Source organism: Drosophila mojavensis, unplaced genomic scaffold (genome assembly GCF_018153725.1).
Source record: "Drosophila mojavensis isolate 15081-1352.22 unplaced genomic scaffold, ASM1815372v1 contig_16, whole genome shotgun sequence".
In the NCBI taxonomy this organism is placed as follows: domain Eukaryota; kingdom Metazoa; phylum Arthropoda; class Insecta; order Diptera; family Drosophilidae; genus Drosophila; species Drosophila mojavensis.
The window spans coordinates 11,450,012-11,468,689 of NW_025318693.1; the positions used below are offsets into that span (position 1 = coordinate 11,450,012).

Sequence of the window (18,678 nt, forward strand, 5' to 3'; positions counted from 1 at the left end):
CCGCAAATCACGTCTGCCCGTCGTGTGCGTGTGTGTGAGTGTGTGTGTGTGAGTGAGGTGACGACGCGACGTTGAATTTCCTTTACGACGAGTATAACTTCAAGCCAATTGCCCGCTTTGAATTCAGTCGTCGCTGAGTATTCAACTGATTCGATTCAAACAATTTTGTGAAGCAGCAACCGGACAAATTAAATAAAACACGACAAGATTTAACAAGATTTAAAAAAAAGTGAGTTGCAGTTTCGGTTTCGGTTTTAGTTGCGGATTCTATAGCAGTTCGTAAATTGTTAAAGAAAACATCATGTCAAGATCTTCTATATTTGTTAAGCGTGCGCTAATTAAGCGTTAAGTGCTCACTGATTTCAGTCCTTAAGCATAGCCCGCGTGTGCAGCTACTGTGAACTATGCCATTGTGAACCAGCCCACTTATGTTTAACTAAACAATTTACAAAACTTAAGCGAAAAAAAAAAAAACAATAAAAATAAACTCAAAAACAATTACAAAACAAATAAAAAATATTCACAGTGAAAAATAACTTAAAAAAAAAGCTCAAAAATGAAAAATAAATAAAAAAAAACTATGCAAGTGTCTTAATTTGCGTGCCCGACTGTCGGCTGTTTGAATTTGTGAATATTACGTGAAAATCCATTTGTATTGTTGATCTAGCCAAAGCCAGTGGCGTGAGAAGCCTTTGTGCGTATGTGTGCAAGTGTGTGAGTGCATGTGTGTGTGTGTGTGCTCATTTGCTGAAAAATCTGCAAAATACCAGACAAGCAGCCACTAATATTAACGGCAAATATTGCAATAGTCGATGCATATCGCCCATTCAGGCTGCAGGCAATCAAGTTTGTGTTCGAAGTCTTTTGTTTGGCTAGGAAGCAACTGCAAGAGTTTGCAGCAGCATTTGCTATTGCATCAACCAATTAACGAATTGTTGGCCAGTGTGTAAGCGGCTATTGTAATAGCGCTTAAACAAGCAGCTCAAATTCCACCGAGCGGGGGGCCTGGCCAACATGACGTATGAGTTACAAATATACTTAATCTTTTACTTTTAAGTGTGGCCATAAAATGGAGTAAGGAGAGAGATGAGAGAGAGGGTTAAAATTATTATAGATATTAAATCGCTTAAGACTAGTTAGTTTTATATTCGCATTAAATTATGAGTAATTATGCTTAATTTCAGATAACTTTATGAGCCTAGTTTAATTATATATAACTTTCTTTCTTTCAAAGTAAACCCAAATACCTCAATTCTCAGACTCACAAAATGTGGTGCAAAAAAAAAAAAAAATAATAATAATAATAATCAAAATAAAAAAAATAAAAAAATCATAATTTAATATAATAAATGAAAAGCAAACAAATGAGCCAGTGTGTTAACACAGGTCTTTAAACCTAACGCCGCATATTTAGCCTCATAAGCGTACAACAATTTGGTGGCTTTTGCTGTGGCTGTGGCTGCGGCTGTGGCTGCGGCTGTGGCTGCGGCTGTTACTGGGAAACAAAAGAGTAAACAGATTCCAAAATCCCTTCACGCCAATTACGCCCAGTTGTATGACTTGTTTTAGTTGTTGTTGTTGCTGCTGCTGGTGTTGCTGTGGCTTGGATATTTCGTAAAAGCTGACATTGAAATAGAATATTTACCGAGTAACTGGGCTAAACAAACAACACTCAAACAAGTGAGCCTCATTTCAGATCTTAATTTGCAGCAGCAGCAGCAGCAGCAATAGCAACAACAACAACAACAACAACGACTAGAACCAGAATCTAACTGAATATTTGTCTCTTGCAGCACACAGAGCTCGGCAGCAGCATGGAGTTAATGAATAATGCCGCCGATTCTGGCGTCTCTGAAATAGCAAATTATTATGCCGGCAAAACGATATTGATAACAGGTGCCACTGGCTTCATGGGCAAAGTTCTGGTCGAGAAGCTGTTGCGTAGCTGCTCAGATCTGAGTGCCATCTATCTACTGATACGCACCAAGAAGGGCGTCGAGCCGGCTGTGCGCAAGGAACAATACTTCAAATGTGTCGTAAGTATAATTTCAGCTAATTTAATTTAATTAATTAACTCAGTTTCAATGGCAGCCAAGAGCGACCTGGCAATCTGCCAATCCCATCCCCATAATGCAATGATTTCCATTTATATGCCATTGCCCTGCCCTCTGCCATTCTCACGAATGCGGTTTTAAGTTAAATGCAATCGAAAGTTAATACAGTCGTGGCTTGAATAATAGCCACACACACACACACTTGCCTGCGAGTAGAATGAGGGGGAGAGAGTAGAATGTCGCTTTTAGAAATGAATTTCATTTTTTATTTTCCTCGATATGTTAATAAAATTCAAGTAGAATGGCTATATTAATCACTCAGGCATCAATTTATTTTTATTCATTATTAAATGCATGACTTGACTCTAATTGGAAAGGAGACTGAATTATATAGTCATAGCATAAACATAACAGTTACTAACACATGAGATTATTTATTTAATGTGTTCATATAATTTAATATAATATATTATATTTATGTTTTATTTTCTTTAATTTGCTTTTATTTGAATAAGAAGCTACAAATTTGAAATTATCTTATCCTACAAATAATATTTAAAACATATTTTATAAATTCCGTTTATTTCTACCTTATAATTTCCCAATAACCATATTTTATCTCTAATTACCATTGTATGCCTATACATTAATATTTAAGTAAAAATTGTAGTTACTGAACGAAAACTCGTATTTTTTTGTTTCTATAGTAGAAAGAGTGGAAAAATATAGAAACATGTAGATAAATTTCGTATTTTGTTTATACATTTATGACTAATAACTCATAGTTAACTAGCATATTCGCATACGATTGTCAGCTAGGAATTTATTTTCTATTATTGATTTATTATTAATACAACTCGTGAAATAAATAAAATAAAAATAATGAATGTATTTTAAAATTAATTAATTAATATTGTAGAAGTGTGGCTGAATTCGCAAATACAGTTCGTTGGCTTTATACAGTCATGGCATATATAATAGGCACACCTTATGCAGTTAATAGTCATGTCAAAAACTAATTTTAGGAAAGGTTTTATTATCTAAATGTAATTTTTTATGGAAGTACTAAATGAAATTGAAAATGTTACTTTTTATTACTAAATTAGTAGGTAAAATTATATAAATTAACTTGAAAACTGTAATTAAATTTTACCTATTTGAAAGTTTTTTTAGTCGAGTTTTTGTGCATAATTTAAATGCTCGTCATATACTATATATACTTAACATTTATTTGTTTACTTGTAACTATAAGTACATAAAGATTTGATGAAGGTAGCTAAGTATATATTGGCATATCGCTCTGTCTGTTTGTCTATCCGTCTTTTAAACTGTCTGTCCGTTTGTTTGTCCCTACAGCTGATGACACTATCTATATGAATATCTTTATATTTATTTATTGTATATACATAGTATACATTTTCCTGGCATGTATTTAAATATATGTAATTATTGAATTTATTTTAATACTATTTATATTTGATGTATTCATTAATATTAATTAATCTATCAAATTAGATATTCTATTTTAGAAAAACAACTAAAGTCAATAAAGTGTTCTAACCTTTTTGTGGTTTAGTGGCTTCGCATTACTTCCATGTGTGTCTGATATATCACGAATGAGTGGTTTTAACTCTTATGTAATCGTTTTCCGCTATAATACAATAGCTGCCCTAACACGTAATTATAATTAGCACATTTAATTAGCTGTAATCGAGGTATTTAACGTGGGGTTATTCCTAAGAACCATGACGACAGACTAAACGCCAGAAGAATGCGAGACTTGGTTGAAAATATGTCTAACTGGCATGGCCCAAACTTATGGTTTAAAGCAAGTCTGAGCACTTAAGACATAAAGTCAAGGTCAGTTCACAAATTTGTAGTTCTATTGCGATAGTTGGGCAATCACAAGTTGCCCTTCATTTGAAGAAATGGTAATACTTAAATTTCAAATTACCAGAATTATAGCAAAAGACAAATAGGCAAGCGAGTGCAAGACATTAAATTGTAAGCCAAGACTAACGCACACACACACTTACACACACACCTAGACATTTATAAGTCAAGGTAGTCAATATCGGTGTCGAAAAAATCCAAAATTACAATGACTATTCATTTCTGTCACTGCGCGCGCACAGACTTGGTCCATTAGGCGAATCTAAGCAGCTGCTCCACGTAACCCACCAGCTCTTAGCCAACTTCAGTTACACTCAACAACAACAACAATAGCAGCAACAACAACTGCATACAGTAGCTTAGCGCATTTGAAGTAATTGTGTCTTTTAATTAATGACCCACCGTTGTTTAACTGTTTAACTGTTTAACTGTTAAAATTTTTGCAGATTTTCAGCAAGCTGTTGGAGAAGAATCCCGACATCGTTAATAAAGTGCGCGTGGTAAAGGGCGATGTGCTGGAACCGGACCTTGGCCTGGACGCCAATGACATCAACACACTTGCCTCCAATGTGGAGATTGTGTTCCACTGTGCGGCCAATGTGCGCTTCGATCAGCCGCTGCGCCCGATGGTCAACATGAATGTGCTGGGCGTGCTGAAGGTGCTCCAGCTGGCCGAAAAGATGGCCAATCTGCAAGCACTGGTCCATGTCTCCACGTCGTATTGCCAGTGCAACGAGAGCGTGCTGGAGGAGCGTGCCTATCCGGCGCCACAGAATCCATTCGACATCATCCGCATGGTCGAGACAATGGACGATGCGGGCCTAGCGGAAATAACTCCCAAGTATATACATGATTCATCGCTCAGCATGCTTTGAGTCGACTCACGTTTCCATTTGCAGATTGCTCAACGGATTGCCCAACACGTATGCTTACAGCAAGGCACTGTCGGAAGATCTAATTTGCAGATATAACAAAAAGCTACCTGTAATCATCACACGGCCTTCCATTGGTATGTAGGTCCCGCAAACTGGTTTCGGGCCCACTTATCGGCTATGGCTGACACTCCCTATTCTTGCAGTCACGGCGGCCATAGACGAGCCCATGCCAGGATGGATTGAGGGCGTGAATGGGCCAACCGGTCTGATGATTGGCGCCGCTCGCGGCGTCATTCGTTCTATGCACTGCAATCCAGATTTCGCATCGACGGTAATTCCCGTCGACAAGGCCATCAACGGCATGATTCTCTGCGGCTTTAAGCGCGGCAAGGCGACCGCCGAGTCGAAGGCCAACAGCGAACAGAACCAAGTGGAGTTCTGCAATCTGTGCATCTCCAGCAAGGCGCTGATGTCCTGGGGCGAGAGCATTGAGACCGGTCGCAAGTTTTTCTACGAAACTCCGCTCAGCTTTGCGCTCTGGTATCCGGGCGGTTCCATCAAGCGAAACTATTACCATCATCTATTTTGCGTCATCTTCTTTCACTATCTGCCTGCCTATTTCATAGACTTTTGGCTGCTGCTCTTTGGCCAGAAGCCCTTGTAAGTGACGTCTGCTGCCCTCGCTCTGCACATTCAACTAACGTGAACATCCTCTCGTTCCAGCTTGGTCAACGTTCAGCGTAAAATCTCCACCGGACTGAAGCTGCTGCAGTACTACACAACAAAAGACTGGGACTTTAGGAATGATAAATTTCAAGAGATGAGCCATACGCTAAACGCCACGGACCAGGAGCTGTTCGACACATCGGTTAGCCAGGTCAACTGGGAGACTTACATCAGCAACTATATACGGGGCATGCGCACCTTCATTCTGGGCGAGAGTGACGCCACGTTGCCCTACGCCAAAATAGTTCTGCGTCGCCTTTATATACTCGACTGGGTCAGCAAGATTTTACTCTTCTCGCTCACATTTTGGTTCTTGTGGACTCATTTGGATGGATTTGTGGAGAAAAGCGATGCGTTCATACGGGCATCGCTCTACAGCATTTATAGCGAACGTAATGCCACAGTACTTACATAATTATACTGTTATTATATTATTGAACGTATTGAATAAAAAACATTCAGTTGCATACAAAATTACTGAACATTGATTGAAGTTGCGAAAATTTACTTACCGAACGGTAGAGCATACCTAAAGGAAAGCGGAGCAGCAGCGAACACGATACGATATGTATATTCCTATATAGACGAGGCAAAGAATCGAAACAGATCAGACTTGAAGTGTTTCAAGGACTGGAAGAAGCGGCACAAGTATACAATATTACATAGGATTATTTTGAGGGGGAGAAAAATGAAAATTTAATAAAAAATAATCACTTTCGATAAGCAAATCAAACTTTTTGAACGTCCTTCGCATGTATATATTTATTGGTTTTTAGGTAGTCTTCTTGTTAGCCTTGGTCAATTCGATATCGGTCAAGTTGTCAAGTTACCAATTTGCATAAGGATCAATTTTCTGGACTGACTGCACAGAAGAATATATATACACGGATACGTATATAGAGTACAAAGTCAAGGTGATCAACACCTGTTTTTACCATCAACGATCCATAACTGGTCGCCTTCACAGTCATCTGCAGTTCTATTATATGGGATTTAGTTCAGATTTCTTGTGTTATTAATTATTTAATATAAAATATAATATATGTATTCCATTAGGCCCTTACGCATACGTATTCTGATCAGTCTACCATCTCTGATTATACTCATAAGACTATGTAAAAATGTGACTCATTCTCATAATAAATACTCATACTAAATATTATATTATATAAATATTATATATATGTAAGCTCAATATTACCTGCAATGATTATATGACAGTCTAGCCGAAAAGTTTAAATAATGCGCCAAAAAAAAAAAAAAAATACTAAAAGCGAAATATTTTTTATCGATTGTGCTGAGTCTTCTTTGCTCACCCTTTATGAAATGGCGATAGTTCCCATTTAAAAAAATGCTAGTGGTCTATCGGCAAATATGATGTGAACAAAATATAAGTCTCAAATTAAGTAACCCGTTTTAGATACCGAGTTTACCAAAAATATATGGCTCAAACGAATATTTACCAAATCTACCACTTGTGTCGATTAATTTTATCGAATATGGCTATCATATGGCTCGTCATATCGGAATATAATTTGAGCCGCGCTCATCAACAAGCTCAGTGCAAATGTTTAAGGCGTTTAAGTAAGTCGTGTTTTTTGTGTGTGCGCATAAATTAAACAAAGCTTATCAACCAAAAAAAGAAAAAAAGGTAAAAGTCAATCGTACGTTATTTTTATCTCATATGCGACCGGTTTTTGTTTTTAATCGAGAGTCTCTTTACATATGAATATTGAACATTTTTCATACTTGGTATTAATAATTGTACAATCTCTGGAGAATTATGTGCAGTCCATCAATGTGGTTTGCTCCACTAAATAAGTTATTTCGAAATTATTTGTATTATTTTGTTGTTGCTATTGTCACACGCAAACACAATTCGCCATTGTTATAGAGAAATTAATGTGAAGTTGAACTACATTTTTCTTTTCTTGTATTATAATAGCCGAATGAACGTTGCTGCCCTGCTAGTAGATATTTATACATACATATATAAATAATATAAATATGTACATGTGTACACACGTCAGTGTTTGGTTTTGCCCTCGGGGCTCAAGATAATGAAATTAAAAATTAATATTCAATTAGAAAAACCTTATCAATGAAAATTCCAAGTTATTGTATAATCTGTTCTCAATAGTTTACAGTTATTTCTTGAGAAAATCACTTGATATAAATTATATTTGTTACTGCTTCTCCATTGACAATTGTCAGGTAAACATTATGCATTGTCACGTTAAATACTTTGCGTCAACTCCAATTGGAAATTCCCTGCAAACTAGTTGTTATTGTTGTTGTTTTTTTCGCCAGTGTGTGGGCAGCGCAGGCGTAAGTGGCGGCTATGCCTGTGTTGGTAAACTGCGCGCAAAAGCCAAACAGACCAACGGTGAGGGAGAGAGCGAGAGAGAAAAAACAAAACCAATTACAAAATCGCCAATACAGGGTCAAAGAAGAGCGCGTAAGCGTTGAAATGTTAACAATTTATGAATCACGTATACATATACATATATGTTTAAAAGTGCACACAACTGTGTGGACTTAAACTGGTTTTTGAAAATGTTAATTTTCTGTTTTTATTTGGGTTTTTTTTTCTCTTTTTTTGTTTTTTCATTGCGTCGGCAAATCACGCAACTATGATGACGTCGCGCAGTCAGCTGCGAAAGCACGGCAAAAAGACAAAGTCGTTCTCTTTTTCATGCTCTGCCGAGTGCAATAACAGCAACAACAATAACAACAACAACAGTTGTTGTTGCGAATTTGCTTGCAGACCAACTTTCACTTTCCGGCCGTCAGCTTGAGAGCGAGATGTTGCAATTGGCTGAAAGTGCGATTGAGATAAATTAGCTGTCGCTGCTGTGGGGAGCATCTCAGTGGATGAATCAGCTAGCTTGTAGGGTTTTTTTTAATAACCTGAAATCTTACGAGACATGAATTTGCCGGCATTTAACTGTTTGCATAAATTAAGGCGCCTTTATAGCCAAACGATCTCTGTACGTGACGAATGCTAAACGGCATTATTGAGGCACGTTTTTCCCATGATCATGTCAGCTGTCACTGACTTGCTAGCCATTTGATCTGCTTTGTAAACATTCGAAATGCCATTAAATTGCAGAAGTGCCATGAAATTAACAAGGGAAACGATTTCATTTGTAGGCTTAACCTTGGAAAGGAACAAAAATGACAATGACGGAAAAAAACCCAAAATGCAAAGTAGTAACTGCATATGTCATCACGTCAGGTAGAAATAGCAATTATATGCAGATTAAAATTAGTTTTGTTTGATTGAAATTATAACCGTATTGAAAAGTCAGAATAGAAAGATTAATTAAGTTATTCTTCAAGCTTGAAATAAACTAAATATAGAAACAATACATGCATAGAAAGCTAAATTATAATTGAATATACATACATTTTTGTCATGATCTAGGCATAAAGTTGATATTACATTTTCAGTAAATAAAAATGATATACTGTCATTTCTTCAATTTAATTGAAATCCATATCAATTTGATTGCTTTGAAAGTACATTAATATAAATTATTGAGAAAATAATACTGAAAAATTGATAAGGTTATTTATTTTACAGCTAAAAACATCTATGGGCAATAAAATAAAAAATTTTTTTTTTTAAATCGTATAAGTTTGCTCAAAACCAGAATTTTCGTAGCAATAACCGTACGGACGCTATAAGTGGATTCGTTATAACCGGATTCTACTGTAATTTAATATATTACAAAAATAATGTTTCTAGTGTCGGTGTCCCTCCCTTAGATATCAAGTTGATATCATATTTTAAGCAAATAAAAATGATATACTGTCATTTCTTGAATTTAATTGAAATCAATATCAATTTGCTTGCTTTAAAAGTACATTAATATAAATTATTGATAAACTAATACTGAAAAAAGCTAAAAAGTTTATAGGTAATAAAACAAAAAAATTATATATATAAAAAATAATGTTTCTAGTGTCGTTGTACCTCCTTCACGGCATTATAGACATTCCAATATATTAATAATGCCAATAAATAATATCCGACAAGGCCGTGGTATTGAATTCCACTCACGTAGTATTTGACAAGGCGAAGGTTGCTAATCCCAAACTCTCTCAAATTGTATATCGACAGAGAATGAAGGTGTTTTTATCGCTGATGATGCTGGTGGTGCCGGCGTTGCTTAACGCCGAATTGTGTGGCACACCAACCGATGCCAGCATGTCGTCCCTGCGCTCTGATTTGTATCGGGGCCAGCAGGAGTTCTCGGTGGCCATGCTGGATGCCATACGGAAGGCGACGCCCAACGAGAATGTGTTTTTCTCACCCTACAGCACCTACCACGCCCTGTTATTGGCGTATTTCGGTGCCACCGGCGAGTCGGAGAAGGAGCTGGCCAATGTGCTGCGCCTGAACTGGGCGCCCAACAAGGAGGCGGTGCGCAGTGCCTATCGCACTGAGAAGAAGTTGCGTGAGGTGCGCACCAAGGAGATGCCACTGGAGTTCGCTTCCGCTGATCGCCTCTACTTTGACCAACGCATCAAGCTGGCCGATTGCCTGGATTCGCGTTTGCACGATGAAATTGTCCAGCTGAACATCAAGGATAATGTGGAGGAGACGCGTCAGCAGATCAACTCTTGGATCGCTAATGTCACACACGATCAGATCAAGGACATGATTGCCTCTGGCGATATCGATTCCCAAACTCAACTGGTGCTGGCCAATGCTGCCTATTTCAAGGGCCAATGGTCCAGCCGCTTCAATGCGGACAAGACCCAGCAAATGCCCTTCTACACGTCCAGCGAGAAGTATTCGTTTGTGCCCATGATGAAGCAGAAGGGCAATTTCCTGCTGCATCCGGATGAGCGCCTGGGCGCCCACGTTCTGCAGCTGCCGTACAAGACATCGATGAAGGAGGACGATGAGAATTCCGATATATCTATGGTCATCATATTGCCTGCCTTCAACAATGATGCGCTGGAACAAGTGTTGTCCAAGCTGAATGCCGACACGTTAGACGCGTCGCTTAAGGAAGCTTCGATGCGCGAAATCGAAGTCTCGCTGCCCAAATTTGAGTTCGAGCAGCGTCTGGAGCTCTTGCCGGTAAGCGGGGAGACCCAATGCCATATCTCCTGTAACTATCTAAAGCTATTAACTCTCCTCAGATCCTGGGTCAACTGGGCGTCAAGCAGATTTTCGGTTCTACCGCCAGTTTCAACGACTTCAGCACCGAGCAGCAGCTGTCGTTCGGCGACGCCAAGCACATGGCCAAAATCAAGATCGATGAGGAGGGCAGCACAGCGGCGGCGGCTACAGTCTTGGTCAGCTTCCGTTCGGCCCGGCCAGTGGAGCCAACCAAATTCGAGTGTAATCATCCGTTCGTCTTCCTGATCTACGATCACAAGTCGAGCGCTGTTTTGTTCACGGGCATCTATCGTGATCCCAAGACAATGAAGTGAAATGCCACGCCCAACCATTTAAGGCTCGTGTCAACTATGCCAGTGCAAAAGTAAGCATGTGTGTGTATTCGACTCTTGTTATCTTATAATCCCTAACCAAATTTCGTCTCGAATAAGCACAAGTACCTTAAAAGCGTTTAATTGTATTTGTAAAATAAATTATATAAACAAACCTTATATTCCGTTTATAATCTTTTCTGTAAGTATTTTGCTTTTAAGGTCTCCAAATAACTTTCATTAACAAATAATATTTCTTCAAAGAGTATGCTGTTAACTGTAAGTAACAGGTCCGATTGCAGAGCGTGTTATTAACAGCTCTTTAACATTTTAATCAAGAAAGCTCTGTTAAAGAGCCGCTCGTGCCCCCAAACAAATTATAAGGCTTTAGAAAAACATTCAATTTGCTCTTTTACTATTTTCTTTATCAAGATTTCGTAAAATCTATAAACATATTTAATTCTTTCTTTTTTTTTCAACTTTTTTAAGTAAACATTGCTACATAAATTAGGAATTTAAATGAGCTAATTAAGAGGAGCTTAGGCAACATAGTTAACAAGCACGCGTATGTACAACAAGGAAAACTTTAATACTTAAATCAATGAAATTATTGATTGGTTAAAGATCTAGTACAAAAATGTATATACTTTTTTTTTTTTTTTTTTTTTTTTTTTTTTGGCAACTAAATTTGTTTGTCATGGCTAAAGCGAAAAGCACTGAAGGCACTTTGGGTTAGCTAGCGGCGCTCTCTCGCTATAAAGTGCATCAATTTACAACAAAATGAACAGAAATACTAGTAGATAGTGCCTGTTGCTCCTCGAAAACTACAGTTTAAATTCATATATCCTCTTGTTACGGGAGGTGGGGGAGTCCTCAACAAACAACAGGCTAATATCGATGATTAGTTGGTAACTAGATCATCTGGCGGCATGAGCACCGCATAAATCGCAAAGCCAATGAATACAATGCCGCCCACAATGGTGACAGTGCGCACCGAGATTTTGGAGGCCACCAGGCGACCACCAATCACAGCCAGACCAGTGCAAATGCAATGGCCAAGAATACCGCCAACAATCACGCCATAGACGTCCTGCAAGAAGAGAGAAGGTTGATTAGTGATGTAATTGAAACGACTGGAAATGGAACAAGCTGGAGGTGGAGCAGGAGCACTTGGAAATGAAGCAATGAGTCTTGACAATGAAATTTATGCATTTTAAATTGGAAAAGTGGAGCACTGGAAGTTGGAATAGTAAATTGGAACTAATTAGTAATGGAAGTGGAAAATTTGATATTGGATGAATTCAGTAATTCCATTATAAACATAAGACTATTGAAGACCCACCTTGCTGGCAGCCAGAATGATAGTTGTCAATTGCGAACGATCGCCCCATTCGGCAAGAAAGGTCATCGTGAAGGCCTGGGCAAAGATGCGCATAGTAAAATAGGTGGCGCCTCGGCGTTGCACCTTGCTGCGGCGTCCGCTCTCCGCGTCATGCACCAGCGCAGTATTAACATCACGATCCAGCTGCAAGTCGAAAAGGTAGAGCTCAATGTTAAAATGTTAATCAATTCACAATTTGGTGGATGAGACGTATGTGTGCAAAGGATAAACAAAGGGGGAAATAACGTCAAAACGAACTTGCACAATTCAATATAGAAAAATTTGAATCGAAAAAGAAAAACAAATATTTATCTCAGAGAGAAAAAATATTACAAACGATCACTTCGAAACTAAACGGAATAAGGAACAACACATGCATTTATATATTTGTATCTGTGAGTGTGCGTGTGTGTGAGTGTCTGTGCTGGAACGTTTTGGCAATGGCATAACCGAGTTGCAACAATGTATGAAATGATACGAAAATGAAACAAAGCAAGTATCGAATGACAAATACCGTTAACCACTAGCAAGATGACATGTGTTATTCAATTATAAATAATATGCAATTAATTAAAACGCTCAATGAGTATGTGTGTGTGGGTGTGTGTTGGTGTATAATTTAGTTTTGGGGTTTTTCTTTTGTTGCTGATTGTTTTGAAAAAGCAGGTGAAACGTAGATGAAACAACAGCGGTAAAACATTGTTGCTCGATCTCTAACCCGTGCTTTGAGCGCGCCCTCCTCGCTGTCAACGCTATACAGGCTTTCGTGTCCAGCTAGTGGAGCACGTGGCTCGATCGCCTCCAGTTCCGAATCGGGGCCAACGGTCGCATTGGGGTTGTTGTTGCTACGGGGATAATCACATTGGGTTTGTTCGGTCTGGTTCGATGAGGCAATGGATGCCGAGTGCGCGGGACTATTATGGAACGTGGTCATCTTCAGTTGTTCGACAACTCGTCCTCCATCCTTGAGCAGCACCTCGGTGTTGTGATAGTCCACATCGTTGCCAGTCTTATCACAGCTCGTTTGCTTATCACTAGTTGAGTTATTGGTGGTATTGTTATTGTTGTTGTTGTTGTTGCTGCTGGTATTGGTGGGCTTGCGCTGACGATGCTGCATCTCAGAGCTGTTGACCGAACTCGACTTGGGCAACAGGCTCGCCTTGCGTCCATGGATGAGTGGCTGTTCGCTGGCATCCTCCTTGTCCGAATTGCTATTCTTACGCTTCGCATCCGAATCCTCATATTTGCGAGTTGTCATGCGCATTAGCTAAGAGTTTTTTGTTGTTTTTGGTTTTATTGTTCGTTGTTGTTCATTTCGAGATAATAATTCGGGATTTTAACACAGGTAGGTTTATGGTTATTTAATTTTTTTTATGTGGAGTTTTGAAAGAAAGAATAATTAAATTTGACATTAGCTAAGTTTTGTAGACAAATCACAAAATAAATTTGTTTTCGGGTCTTTGCGGTTAAGCGGTTTATTTTGAAACTTGAAAATTGGTTAATTGTCTGTTCACTTTGTATTTTCAATCTTCATTTCACTGCGACGTGCAATTAGTCACATAGGCGAATGTGTGTGCTTAGGAGCATATTTCATATAAAAATAATAAATTGATATATATATGGATATATGTATATATATTTGCATGTATGTGGCTCAACAAAGCTCAGCTTTAAAATCAACTGAACTTTGCATGTGAATGAGATTGATTAATGGCAAACAATCGTTTCATCCTGATGACACACCCAACATTTTGTTGCAATGCCAGTGAGTGTTGCATTTGCGTCAACAGCTTGACAGAACTTGATTTAAGACTCGTTGTTAGATTGGGGATTTTTCAAATTAGAAATGATTAGTAAATTATTATGATTGGGTTCGCACAATTAGCATGCAATTTAGCTATAATTACACAGTGCGAAAGAGAAGAGCCTCGCATTCAATTATTTTAAATATCTTCGAAATGTTTTTGTTTTGTTTTGTGACACATAGAGGCAAAATGAGTTACGACTACAAACGTGTTCACTAATATAACTAAAGCTTTGTACATGGCAAACGAGCAAATGAAGTGATCGCCTCGTCTTCTTCTTATCATTGTTGTTATTATTGTTATTGCTATTTAGTCGAAAATAAATATATACTAAAAACGATATATTGCCAATCATTAGGTACAACCAATAAAGCGTAGCTATTTACAATAAGCACAAGTACAACTAAAATCAATTGTTAGCAAAGCGTTGGTGTTTAAAAAGTAAATAAAAAATTTGTGGTTTTGCATTTACGAACTACAATAACGGCTACAGTAATATTTAGTTAATAATGCTATAAAATCTGATGATCTGCCCTGACTTACCTCATCTTCGCGCTTGCGCAAATCACTTTGCACCTCCTCGAGCTCCTCTTGGGCATCAGTCGGCTTCATTTTGTAACCATCATACAACATTTTTAGACCAAATATTAAAAATAATGCAGTAGATATATAATACGTATAAATCTGTCGAAAGATAAGTAAGTTAGCCAGCTACATCCATGTCAGTTCAGATAAGGCCGCAGAGATATACCTACCTTAGGAATAAAGTTTGCTGCCATGCCAAATACGCATGAGAGAACCGTCATGAGAGCCAATGCGGTTATAGCACCGAGGAAGACAATCAGACGAGGATGGCGCATTGCCATTATGGCAGCAATAAAGAAAGTCTTATCACCTAGCTCTGTTAATAATATAACAGAGATCGATGCGGTAAACGCATCGATAAAACTGCCCTTGATTTTCTTCTCCCTTTCCGGTTCAATATCCAATTGTTTTCCCAGTATTTCATTTGATTGCGTAGCTAATTTAATTATCGATTGATCATCTTCCATATTCTGTGCCGAAATTAGAAATTGATTAGAAACTACATATTTCAAAAGTCGTTCAAGTTCAATTACCTGCTGATTGTCGGCAATTATGGCATTATCATCGCCATCTGGATTGGATTCGGCCGCACATATGGTCGAGAATGTAAGCACCACCATCAAGGCCATTGCCATGTGCCACTTGGCGGATCGCTTCAGATATACATTGTGCCTGGTCGTTTGCCAGAAATATGATTGATTTTGTGACATCTTTGGGCAAGTGTGTCAGCGTGTAGTCGACTGTGTCTTCTACTCCAGCTGCATGCAAAGCTATTTGTGTGTTCCACGTATCCGTTTCGTCCGGCTTGCTGCAAAGTAATGAATTGGATTTGCTTGAAATAAGAGTCAACCAAATAATTAATCAGTGTACAAGTGTTCTCGCCGCACTATTTGTGTATGCCAAATATACACACAAACGATATCAGCGACAAGTCTGCGTTGTATTAACGAATCTGGCAGAGCACAAACTACCAAATCAGTCCGCACACAACTGGGCTGTCTAGATAAGCGCACACAGTCTGCGTCAAAAGTCGCTGATATGGTCAGCCCAAGGTAGCTCAGAAAAGCCAAATATAAAGGTAATACAACATAGTTCTCTCACGAAAAACGACATCCATACACATGTATATTCGTACACTTGCCATAATTTTATTGTATAATGGCCACAGCGACGTCAGTAGCGACTGAGGAAACTATTGATTAGATAAAAATAAGTGCCAGAGATTGGCAAACGTTTGTCCACATGAAACGTGTTTACTCTTACAATCCAACACTGTTATGTATAATGTGATGCTGTTTATGTTAAACTTCAACAGAAATCGAAACTTATGAGTTTACTTGTAACATAAATAACAGTATTATTGGCTGACTAACGTTTCTATACTGTTAATTATTAAGTAGCTAGATTATAGGCATAAGTACTTGGCAGCACGCCTAACATAATTTCTTAGTGTTTATAGATACAGCAGAGCTATAATGTTTTATTAATATAATACAAATGATAGTTAACAGACATTTTTACTGTTACTCTCAAACCATCTCAGGGTTTCTTATACTTATTATAGCATTTTAAACATACATATCTTATAAAAATCTCAATTTGCACTAAAGGGACTTCAAGTAAATTATAAAAAAAAATTGTTTTAATAAGTAAATATAATAAAAAGATTCCAACCATATTACCCTACTTTCTTATAGAGTATAGCAAGCCACTTAGATCCCATACGTGACCAACTGCTGACATGCGAAAATATAAAGACTAGAATACTATACAGACACATGTACAGATAGATATGTATGTACAACTGAGTGTGTATTCTATGAGTGTGTATTCTATTTTTAACATTCAGCGTTCGTGAACAAGCATTTCCTTTGCATAGAGACTCAGGCGTAATGCCCTTTAATATGATAACCAGAGTTTGCTTAAAGTCGCGTAGATAATTTAGTCATATTTCCATAGTAGTATTAACAATTAGAAAGAGATTTATACTACATAGTTTGTGTAAATAGCTAAGGGCATTAATTGCTATTAATATTATTATCGTTTTATACATTCATTTGTTTACATTATTCTCTCTCTATATATGTATATATACATACATATATGAAATAAAGAAATGATATATATATATCTTATAATATTGTTTCAAATATCTTATATTATTAATATGCAAACAAAAATTATATTATTATTACTTTCATTCCATTGCAAATTGATTCGTTTTAGTTATTTATATTTTTCCATTAAGAGTTTCAAGCTCTGAGCTGTTTTTTTTTTATCATTTGTATTTGTTATTACAAAAAGAACCCCCATTGCTCATACGATATATCAAAGAACGTTGTTTTCTATAGTGTACTTTACTGTGACTTCTTTACATCTGTTTAGGATAAATCATTTTGCTTGCTACAGTCATTCGCCCTCGCTTTATCTCTGCTTTCAGACGCAAATTCATAAATATTTGTTTTTCAAATGATAATAAAAATAAGTATGTGTGCACATATTTGCATAATATATAATTAATTTATAGTCAAGAACGCAATTAAAGCTATTGCAGCTAAAAATGCTTAACGGTAAGAGTGACTGTAACTACGTAAGCACGTTTGTTACGTGGGACACATAAATGACCGCTGTAGCTGTGGACGCAGTTGCTGTTGTTGTTGTTGTTGATGACGTTACGACACACGTAAAGTGCAAAACGTAGTAAAGTGATAAGCGATGTCGCCAAGTAAACAACAACGACAACGACATCTTGAAGCATTTTGCCTTAGTTTTAATTAATTGTATATTTATATCGAATTACAGTACGCATACACGCAGTCAGACAATTAGTCGTATTACGTACGTATATTTGTTTTTGCAAAAGTGACAGGGAGAACGATAATAAATGAAAGGCAACTGAGCAGCTGACCGACCAAACGAACGACCGACAATCAATTGACCGTTTCATTGTGTTGAGTAGTCGTTAATACCCTGTAACCGTAATAATATGTAGCATACATATGAAGCACCAATCCATTATTCACTTTATATATTACATTGAATAAGTAACAAATTAATTCTATCATACAGGGTATTTCATAGTCACGATCACACTTTGTCCATTCATACAAATCGTTTATTTATACAATTTTTTAAATGGGTATTAATTGCAGCACTAACAACATAAACAATGCTTCGAAATTATTTTAATTTATTTGTATATACTTTCACTTGTTGGCATTGATTTTCATTTACATCTTTATTAACAAGTTTAAATAGTTATATATATCTATATATCTATTTTCCAACTTGTCTAAATTATTCCGCACAAACAACGGCATTAACTGTGCTGCGTTGTTGGCTATTATTCAGCTGACCATGACTGTTTGCGTGGCAACATTTTAGCGTTAATAAACCCATTGTTATATTAATATTATGAACATATATATTATATTTTATATTTAATATATATTGATTTATATTTTATAATTAATATATTCAAGTATTTAGCTCTTTAAGCAGTTCTAACTTTTTCACACCACTTGTGGCATCACTAGCACTGAGCGAGCGCTGAGCGCTGACGATAGCAAAATTTTATTGCGTGTTTTGCAATATAACTACAAGATTTTCAAGCGCACGCACTTGTTACCACACAAGTTAAGATATATGCTTAAAATATACATATTAATTATTGTTTTCTATAATTAAATTCACACGTTTTTGCACTAATCAATATAAAACACCTCCTTACATCGCCAGAACTCTTATTTTTAGTGATGACAGTAAGACGATAGTCAAATTGATCGAAATTGTGTAGCCTATCGGTTGCAAAAGTGCTCAAAATACGTAAAATTGCTCGAAGTAGACGCATTTGGAGAAAATATAAGCGCGTCTTTTTAAAAAAATGATAAGCTATAAATATTTTTCACCTT

General features: G+C 37.2%; 3 protein-coding genes across 6 annotated transcripts; 2 read left to right on the top strand and 1 right to left on the bottom strand.

Annotated features, from left to right (window-relative positions):
- Positions 1-122: 122 nt before the first annotated feature.
- Positions 123-6,030, top strand: LOC6572643 (putative fatty acyl-CoA reductase CG5065). Its single transcript, XM_001998713.4, has 6 exons — positions 123-229; positions 1,794-2,036; positions 4,394-4,788; positions 4,847-4,956; positions 5,026-5,482; positions 5,546-6,030. Exons 2-6 carry the CDS (start codon positions 1,815-1,817, stop codon positions 5,961-5,963), a joined length of 1,602 nt encoding a protein of 533 aa, XP_001998749.1. The 5' UTR covers positions 123-229; positions 1,794-1,814; the 3' UTR covers positions 5,964-6,030.
- Positions 6,031-7,101: 1,071 nt separating this feature from the next.
- On the top strand, positions 7,102-11,176 carry LOC6572642 (serine protease inhibitor 88Ea). Of its 2 annotated transcripts, none has more exons than XM_001998712.4 (3): positions 7,102-7,199; positions 9,675-10,643; positions 10,706-11,176. In XM_001998712.4, exons 2-3 carry the CDS (start codon positions 9,678-9,680, stop codon positions 10,997-10,999), a joined length of 1,260 nt encoding a protein of 419 aa, XP_001998748.1. In that variant the 5' UTR covers positions 7,102-7,199; positions 9,675-9,677; the 3' UTR covers positions 11,000-11,176. The 2 variants fall into 2 exon arrangements, with proteins under 2 accessions (XP_001998748.1, XP_043863412.1); XM_044007477.1 differs by having other exon boundaries at positions 7,118-7,197; positions 9,671-10,643.
- Positions 11,177-11,390: 214 nt separating this feature from the next.
- LOC6572641 (transmembrane protein 165) lies at positions 11,391-18,570 on the bottom strand. Of its 3 annotated transcripts, XM_001998711.4 has the most exons (7): positions 18,498-18,570; positions 15,301-15,575; positions 14,938-15,237; positions 14,726-14,866; positions 13,096-13,644; positions 12,339-12,521; positions 11,391-12,086 (listed from the first exon to the last, which is right to left on the bottom strand). In XM_001998711.4, exons 2-7 carry the CDS (start codon positions 15,475-15,477, stop codon positions 11,898-11,900), a joined length of 1,539 nt encoding a protein of 512 aa, XP_001998747.1. In that variant the 5' UTR covers positions 15,478-15,575; positions 18,498-18,570; the 3' UTR covers positions 11,391-11,897. The 3 variants fall into 3 exon arrangements, with proteins under 3 accessions (XP_001998747.1, XP_043863411.1, XP_043863410.1); XM_044007475.1 differs by lacking the exons at positions 11,391-12,086; positions 18,498-18,570 and adding an exon at positions 12,110-12,230; XM_044007476.1 differs by lacking the exons at positions 13,096-13,644; positions 18,498-18,570.
- Between the last annotated feature and the right edge of the window lie 108 nt (positions 18,571-18,678).